We start from the raw sequence: 9,690 nt of genomic DNA, 5'->3' as shown, positions 1-9,690 counted from the left end.
TTTAAATATATGCTCTAAACAAAATCCTTTCTACACTTACTGTACTAGATGGATTAATCCTGTTGCCATATGGACTAGAAATTGCCTTGGGTATGCAAAAGAAAAATCTAGATAAATGATTACTCATTTAATACTCTGTGCTTTGTGTTTATGGAAAACAGAATTCCTCAGGATCTTCTAAAGGAAAACAAGAGTGTGCCAAAGGTAATTTCAGTGTTGAGTGTTCACGGATGGTAAAATTACATTTAACAGATGTTTGTAATTTTTGCAGGTAATAGCTCTAGCAGATGCAGCAGAAGAAAATCAAGCCAACATGTTCCAGGCATTTGCAAAGTTGAAAAGTGCCACCCATCTGGTGATTATGCTGATTAGTTTGTGGCAGAAGCTCAGCACTGATCAAGTTGCTATTTTGGAAGCTACGTTTTTGCCATTAGCAGAGGATACACAAGAGCTGGTAAGAATCTGTGAGAGCTGCTTAAAAAATGCTCATTCACAGAGCTTTAAGCCCTTACATTTCCTTATTTCTCCCTGTACATTGCTGAAGACTGTCCTTTGAAGTAATTTAAGTAGCCTTACTAAGTAGGTGTTTGATGCAGACTATGCTGATTTCACAGCAAAGTGGAAAAGTAGGAGTAGATTATAGAATGTTTCAAAAGAGGACATGGGTGGTACCAGTTAAATTCTGCTTAGCTTTTCCTTACCAAGCCAAGTAGGAATGTCTCACATAAATTTATCTGAGTTTTACCTTCTGTCCTGTGGTTAGGATAACAGAGTAAGACCCCCAGGTTTTGAAGACTCTAATATAAATGTTCTATAACATACATGTCCACATTCCAATAGAAATATAAAAGGTACACACAGCAAATACAGTACATAGGTTTAAGTTTATTAATAATTTTCCATACTTTGTCCTCAGTGTATTTGCAGTGGTTTATATAAGGGATGAAAGTTATCTAAGCAAAATACTGTGAATAGACAATTTCCTTGTACTCCAAACCACGCTTTATGTAGTTTTGCATTCTGTGGATGTCTTGCTAATTCTGTTTTTATTTCGTGAGTGTGACCAGGTGAGATTATGTATAAAATCTGGAGATTGATCTGTAATGCTGCTTATATCCACACCTAAGGTCCACAGCTAAACACTGCTTTAGTTGAATTAAAGAATGTTCCCAACTTAATTAAGAGTTGATCCCCAGTTAGTTTCAACAATTATCTTAAGTACACATTAATTTTAATTTTCATGCTCTGCACAGGGTTTTTGCAATGTACAGTGAATCCAGATTTTTGTGCATACCTGGAATACTTAGAATGGTTTGTGGTCTTTTAGAAAAATTGTGCTGGGTTCCACATGAATCTAGGATCTTCTGCCATTTCCACCTGGGGGGCAAAAAGTGTTTTGGCATTTTACATGATATTGACTCATACCAGGCAAAGCAAAACAGTTTTGTTGAGATTTGTTTTGGATTTAGTCCTCATTTAAACTTGGAAAATCAAGCCTTGAAACTGAGGAACATGCATTCCCATGAACTGAATTCAAAGAAAGTTCCTATGAATCTCCTAAAAGCCCAAACAAACATTTTTTTACATGACAAATTTTTATTTTGCCGTCAGGAATTGGGTTGCTTTGCTGCATGTTTTGATGAAATATGGTACAGTCTGTTGTATCCTGTAATGCAGGATTTTGCTTCAGCCCATATCTCGGTGTGGTTTTAACGTGGTGGTTACCAATGTTCTATGTTGAAGCTGCAAGACTTCACATAAGCATTGTAAGGATGTATATCCTGCAGAGCAGTCAGGATGAAAAATGTAAACCAACAACTGGAGATGGAAATAGAAACAAAACCTTTACAAAATACTGAATTACGTGCCATGTTGAAGTTGTTATGGTACCACAGAAATCTGAATGTAATTTAAGAAGCTTAGGCAGGGAATGGGGAAATCTGACATACCAATGATATTTACAGACAGAAGCTTCTAGCTAGTGTTCAGGTTTCCTTGTAAGCAGTGAAGTAGAAAACTGGTGAAACAAAATACTCTGAAGAATTTTTATTTACTCTTCAAACAATTCTGCACAATGGTTTGTTGTATTTTTATTTGGAGGGAATGTGTTAGAAGATAGTTTGGATGCAGTCTACATCTCCAGAATATTTTCTGCCTTGTGAGCATTAAATTATGGAAGTGTTTTCTTAAAAAAAGGGAAATGTTTGGAATACACTGTTAACATAAAAAGAAATGCCTCTTTTACCATAACATCAACATTATTCTCATACATGCCATTTCATTTAGAACAGATTGTATCTTGTTTTCTAGACCTGGCAATCACTTCAGTTACATATTTAGCAAATGTGAAAGTGGCATTCTCTGTTCTCGTTGTGTCACCATTTTTTCTCAGACTGCTAAATGGTTTCTGTTGCTGCAAACTTTTGTCTAAGAACATATAAAATTTTGGTTTTCTTGACTACAATAATATAGTGGAAGAAATACTGCAAACTTGCATATTTTATGTGAATAACAGATATTTGGCATCATGTTTTGTTTCTGGCAGTAAATTTCTAACTAACACCTAGATAGCACTGTTTTGATAACACTGACTAAAAGGGTTGTTCAGTGTTGGAAATACAAGGACATTCCTCTTTTTCAGTGATTCTTTATGAATGATACGCAGTTGTAGAAGTATAACAGCAGAAATATAATGAGATCTCTCTCGGGATAAATGAGCTAATTCTTATAATGAAGCCACTAAAAATTGATGCCAAAACTGAAGAAAAGTAGTTGCAGGGAAGTTAGCTGCAGTTTTGCCCAATGTACTTTGTTACTGTGGGACTAAAATAAAATCCATATTTAGAATATAGAAGTATATATTAATACCATTTCAGAGCATAGTGTTACAGCTGTATGCAAACTATACTTTCACATGTATATTGGTTTTGAGTTCTGTATTTTTCTATCTGTTGAAATATATGGTAGAAAAACACTTTAGGGTGCTTTTGGAGACAAAAGAATCCATGATTTGTTAATAATGTTAAAAAAGTACTAGAGATTTTGTTACATGATTCATTTTTTTCAGGAGAGTTGGTCACTGTTCTGCTAGACTAACATACTTGTCATTAGCTGGTAACAGGGACTGACAGCAATTTGAAGTACTATCAAGTCTGAAACAAAATAAGCCCTCATATTTCTAAGGGGTGTTTTTCAGTGATTATCCTTTACCAAGCTGAGTTTTCTGGATAGAAAAAGATTTGAAAAATGCTGAGTTTGTGATAAAGTATATGTTTACAATAGGAAATCCGTTTGGGAGAGGAGGGAATTTGTCCAGGCTAATTTAAAGGGTTCAAAGGGTTCATGCTGCATGGGGTAGTTTTGATATAAGGGTTGGATGATGTCTGGATTGACCGATGGCTCATATGCCTGATGGTTAAGGTATTAATGCTTTCTTTGTTTAACACATTACAAAGGGAGAATATGTCTGTCGATACAAACATTCTGACTTTAAGACTGATGGAGGGCCCTTGGCAATACAGCCATCAACAGCAACTTTACTGAAGAGTAAATATTTTCATAGTTCTCCTGATGTTGCCAAATAATTACATACAAGTGCTTAATTGCTCAGAATCATTCCTTGCTTGATGTAGTCACATTTGTATAACTATAGTTAACAGTAACAGCTATAAACCGGTGTTGAGGAAGTACATTTCCATCTCTCTTTATTTATGTTTGGAGTCATACCAACCAAGTAAATGTCTGTATTAGATCTTAGGATTTTATTGAAGTTGTAATTTCAAAGAAAAATATGCCTGAGGATGAAATGCATATTTTAATTGACTCCATGATTTACAGTAATTAACTTACTTTAGAGACTATAAATTTACCACTTCACAGTGTTGATTAGATAAAGTTGAAAAATGTACTTTAAGGCAATGATGAAAAAGAAATTGTGTCAGAAAATACTCCTGAAGTGCCTGTAAAAGTCACAGGAGTTACTATCAAAAGTGTCTATGTTTACTGTAAGAAGATGATCTGAATGTAATCCACAAAAACAAGAAAAAATCATTTGGGAAAGATTAGATAGCCTGCTAGGTTTTATGCATGATAGCAAATGGGCTTTACTCTACAGTTCTTGAGTAATATAAAAAATACCATTTTGTGGAAAGAATCCTTTACTGAGATTAAACTCTCAAAATCAAAGGTAAGGTTATTTCTGTAATTCCAGCAGGATTAATTCTGTCATGACTGACATTAGAAAAAATTTCCTTTGAATTTTCCATTGCTGTCCACTGCTTTTGAAGCTTTAAGCTAATAATTGTACCTTTGGCAAGAGTAATTTTTATGAACTCTAATTTTTAGAATTTATTGGAAAGTGTCACTTTAATTCTTGTAATTAATTCAACCTAGCTCTTGATTGCCATACAAATCATCTGGAATTAGTTTTTTGTGCCTTAGATTTTCTATATTCCACTTGTCATTGTAACCACTTCTTAAATGAAAAGTTCCAACTGTGTACCAAAATGAAATATTTAAAAATAGGCTGAAATATTTAATATTTTCTTGTTTGCTATAGGCTAGTACAAATTATCTTTTAGTTAAAATTTCTTAAATGTAACAAAAAACCTCACCCCAAACCAAAACCACCACAAGGCAGTGGGCCGTGATGATGGATAACTTGAAGACAGTTTTCCATATGGTTGTATTCTTTATTTTTGTGAACCGACAAGTTTACAGCAGATACATTATGTTTATTCCCCTCCTTCTTTTTAGGAACAAGGTGGATAATACATCTGGAGATAAATGGTTTTAGAGAGAAAAAGACATGAAAATTATTACCTTTTATCCAGCTTGGAAAATTACATTAAATGACACTCAGTAACATTTTTTAATGATAAAAACGAATAGATAAGTCTTCCTCCTATTTGAATCAATACCATGCACCAGAACAATTCAGAAAGACTTCTGCTACAGTGAACCATCTAAGTCTAAAAGAAATGGGGGCAAAAAGCTAGTAAGCTTTAAACCCTTAATCACTAAAATAAAAGGAAGGTGCTTTCTGCTTTTCCCAATAAGCCCCATAATTTTTCAATAAAAATGATCAGTCTCAGCCTGAAGTTTACTTTGGTTCAGGGTAACATAAGTTTGTCAAGTGAGGGGAAGAAGGTGAAGAAGAAATGAGATTCCCTGCCCAAGGAAGAGTAGCAAAGTCCTGTATTAGGGAGAAAGGTTCAAAATAGAGTAGTGGTGCCTGGTTCCTGTTGATGTCCTTTGCTCATGCATGTGTATGTGACCCTTCTGGACAACAAGAGAAGAGGCAATGGTTCAAGTACCTCAAACATTCTTGTATAGTATGTTTTGATATGAAAATCAGTGCTCTGCCTGCTAGCCTGCTTTCAAGAGGACCAGAGTATACCAGAGATAACTAGAATCATGGAAGCATTAAGGTTAGAAAAGACTTGCAAGATCCTGGAGTCCAACCTTTGTCACATTTCCTGAACACTTCCGGGGGTGGTGACTCCACCACACCCCTGGGCAGCCCATTCTCATGTCCAACCTGAACCTCCTCTGGTGCAGCTTGAGATGTTGTCTTGTCTTGTTGCTGGCTATGCAGGAGAAGAGACCATCTCCCACTTGGCTACAATCTCTTTTCAGGGAGGTGAAGAGTGTGGGAAGGTCTCCCCTGAACCTCCTTTTCTCCAGCCTAACCCCAGCTCCCTCAGTTGCTCTTAATATGAGTAGGTGGACAGAAAGACGCGTGGTTGTAAAGCCACTACTTTAATGCAACTGTTTCTACTTTTGTTATCCTTAAAAGCAGAGTTTCAAACTCATTGATTATTTGATAATGTTGGAATGTCTAAACACAAAAGATCAAATGTTAAGTAACTCGGACAAAAGGGGGAATTTGAAGACCAAAGAGGTGGTCTTACCACTACTGCCAGCACTATCACAGTTCCCTAAAGTGTCTGGTAATCATTCTCTTCATGCAGTTAATTTTATTTACTGAGAAGACAGTGGGTTATGGCAGCAATAGCAAGTTGAAGCCACGTTGCACCACTACCTAGTGATCTTCGTTTGCAGCTAAACTCATGTAATTCCTCACAGTGAATTCTCTGAGTAGAATAGAAGAGTGCCAATATTCTCTTGGTCTGAGAAAGAAGGGCTTAATGTGATCTATTGGAAGGTTTTATGGATTACTAAAAATCTATAATATATGTTTATCTGATGCTTTCCACTTAAAAAGATTATCAAAAGAAGCTTTGCCCAACTGTATTTTCAAATTTTTTATCATTTGCTCTTTTTCTGGTGTTTAATAAGAAGGTGCTGTAAGATTCTATTTTTTTAACAGGCTTGCTTCTGGTGGTTGGCAATAGTTTTAAATGGTTTTAAAAAAATAAAGCTTTCTCTATTTCTTCCAGATGGCATAAAATTGATTTAAACAAAATTATGCAGAAATAGGTTTGGTATGCATTATGAATTGTCAAAGTACAAAGGACAGAAAGAATTGTATTCTTGTCCTGTTTAGTTGTATTCCCTGAAAATTGTAACAAGATCAGAACAAGCATTCAGCCTTGGTAAAAAAGCTTATGCTAATGGAGAATCTGACATATCTATTGGTTATATGTATTTTAATTAAAAAGTTTTGAGAATTGATTTTAACTTGAGCGCTGATTTTTTTTCTGCTGGTATTGGAGATCCTGAAGTTAATCTTCAGTGCACTGTCTCTGATGTAAGCAGAGACCTACTTAGGAATCTTATTTCTTGGTGTAAATTAGTCAAGGCAGAACTGTGTTCTGCTTTGATTAGTTTGCTTCCAGCATATATCACCATCTTTTAAAGTAATTTGGGTACCCTGTGAAGTACTGGAGTTGTAAGAGATGTACTCTTTGTTTGATAAATTAAATAAGCTTCTGTTATCAGACATCTTTCTGTATGTAATATTGTGATGGGGACCTCTAAACTTTCTCTTTGTTAGGGTGATCTGTCTAGTTCAGGTACAAAGAGCCATTTTAGGGTCATAGTAATTACTGAGTATGTGGTGCATACCAGGAGTGCAGATCAGTTGTCATCTAAACTGCTTAATGACAAGAGTGATGCATTACAGTGATTACAGAAATGTTGTTCAGCAAAGGGTCTTAACACTCAATATATATAATCAGTGGCTCTTTCTTTTGCTTTTCTTTTCTTTTTTCTTTTAAAGAAGTTTATTGTCAGTGAAGAATTCCCTTGATATTGTGTCCTAATTGAAAGATCCTCAGACTATTGCTAAGCAGCCTTCCAGTAAAAGGGTTTACAAGCAGGATAGAGAGGGATTTTTCACAAGGGCATGTAGTGTTAGGTCAAGGGGGAATGGCCTTAGGTTGGAGGATGGTAGGTTTAGATTAGATAATAGGAAAAAATTCTTTGCTAGAAGGGTGGTGATGTGCTGGAATAGATTGTGTACCCCCCATCCATGGAAGTGCTCAAGACCAGCTTGGATGGGGCTTTGAGCAGCCTGGTCTAGTGGAAGGTGTCCCTGCCTATGGAACTGGAGGATCCTGAAAGTCTTTTCCAACCTGAACCATTCTATGATTCTGTGTATTGATCAGTACTCTACTAGTATATTAGAAATGTAATGGGATTTATGATTGATTGTAAAATTCGGATGGAATTCATTATATACTAAAAAAACAAATCTGTTTCCTCATCATTCGAGTATGACCTTTAGGTTTTCTAATAGGACAGCATTTATAGAATTAAAAATTGCATATTTATTGTTGGTTTTACTTTCTGATTGTCTGGCATTAGTTCAAAACTATGATGCTTTTATTATAAATACTGTAGTGCTATGTTAGTAGCATTGTATCTAACCATACCTCCCGATAATTTTGTGAAGCTCTCTGTTTATATTGAACATGTGGCAATGGTACGCAGCAATATTCATCATTTCCCTTCGATCTCATGGTCAGAAATGTTTCTGAAAGGGTGTATGAAGATCAAATCACCAAGTTTATCTTTGTTTTTTGGGGGAAGTGGGGGGAACCAGTTGTGGTGAGATTGCTTTTCGTTCTGAATTTGTTGATGGTTGTTCTTGGTTCTAAGTCGCAATCATGTAGCATTTTTTGGTTATTACCAGATAACCTATAGCTATTGTTCACATGGTGTGCTGTTGTATAATCTGTCTACTGGAATTTACAAAGATAGCATATCACACAGACAAATAGAGGTAGGTAAATAGGAATATCATACGGAAGACATCATATGAATTTTTCATCTTGTTATAAGATCCCAGGAAAAACTCACTTTTTTTTAATCATGATTTTAGAGTAGTCATTTTTCCAGATGGATTTTTTTTCCTTTTAGTTAATGGCAAGGTGCTTTGTCTTAATTCCTAGATTAAGAATGATATACCAGTATTCTCTTACATTTACACAGGTAGTGAGAGACTTATATTAAAATAGGCCAGATTAAAGGAACATAATGTTTGCATAATTTATGTCCTTCATCATCTCCTGGCTTTTTCAATGAAGTAAGTGAAAGTTTAATAAAGCAAAAAGTATAGTTTAGATACCTCAAAAATAAAACAGCTTGTAAATCAAATCTCTACACAAATGGAGGAGTTAATGAACTTTGCTTAAGATACTGTTGTAGGAAAAAAACCCCTAGCATAAATTTAAAAGTTGTCTATCCAAATAAACATGCAAATCCAGTTTACCACTGTCCTCTTTGTCCTCACCTGTGCATTTTGGGAGAATAGAAATTCCACAATTTGAAGTAACACAACTGAGTTTAAAGATAGTGGTGTGTAGATCTAAAGTAATGTGAAAATTTAAATAGGAAATAAACTTTATAACAAGGTGTTTTTTCTAGATCTAATGCTTCCATGCTTCCATATTTCACAGGTTTTGGAAACACAATCTCATTTGTCAGTATCTCATAGCATATTGTATTAATAACCTAATAAGAGATACAGTGAAGGATGAAAAGTTCTTCTCCAAGAATATCAGTGATATAAAGATGGAGTATGGGCTGAGATGCAATAAGAAGTTTCAATAACCTTGCTTTAGCATATGTTTTTTCTACTTTTTTCCTCCAGGCTGAATGTAACAACGTCTGATTCCTTTTCCCTATACTTAAAGTTATCTTGCTGATCCTAATTCTAAAGTTAATGTATGGCAAACCTATTGCTGGATGTGTAGCACTTCTTAGCAAGATGGACAACTCTTGATACGTTTTCTTGCCTGTAGACAGCTTTGACAACCTCTGCAAGACACAAACAGCACCTCAGTTTTCCTAACTAACTGGTGAAAAGTTATTGAGGAAAAGAAAGATGAAGTGTTAGATGATTTCAGTGCTAAAAATAAAACAACAGACTTTTGAAGCTGGCAACAGAAGAAGTCATGCCATTCCATTCATGTAGTGCTTGCAAGAGTTTCTTTCATCAGTTCCCAGAAGGGGCCAGTGGTCATAAGAAGTCAAGGTAGAAAGAAAATTAAGATGAAAAAAATGTCTCAAAACTTGAGGATTGGGGAATAGTGTCTACAGAAACTCATGAAGTGTATGAACTTTCAGTATTCCAGATGTGTTAATATTACAACACATAAGCATTACTAGATGAATAACTGTACAATTAGATAGTTAAAATTTCTCTTTTGAAAAAATATGTCCTTTTCCTTGCCTCTTATCCATTCTTAAAAGCCCATGGTCGTCCAGGAAAAAACCCCAACA

At 35.2% G+C, this 9,690-nt stretch overlaps 1 protein-coding gene across 1 annotated transcript in view; it reads left to right on the top strand.

Moving 5' to 3' along the window:
• BBS9 (Bardet-Biedl syndrome 9) overlaps positions 1-9,690 on the top strand; it is a 288,972-nt gene that overhangs the window by 127,661 nt on the left and 151,621 nt on the right. The window contains exon 20 of the mRNA XM_031059382.1: positions 272-454. Coding sequence (XP_030915242.1) covers positions 272-454 — 183 coding nt within the window. The remainder of the gene's footprint in view (positions 1-271; positions 455-9,690) is intronic.

The sequence above is a fragment of the Geospiza fortis genome, unplaced genomic scaffold, assembly GCF_000277835.1.
Source record: "Geospiza fortis unplaced genomic scaffold, GeoFor_1.0 scaffold346, whole genome shotgun sequence".
NCBI classification, from domain to species: Eukaryota; Metazoa; Chordata; class Aves; order Passeriformes; family Thraupidae; genus Geospiza; species Geospiza fortis.
The sequence above is the reverse complement of the archived record's forward strand: the minus strand, read 5'-3'. Positions and strand labels throughout refer to the sequence as shown.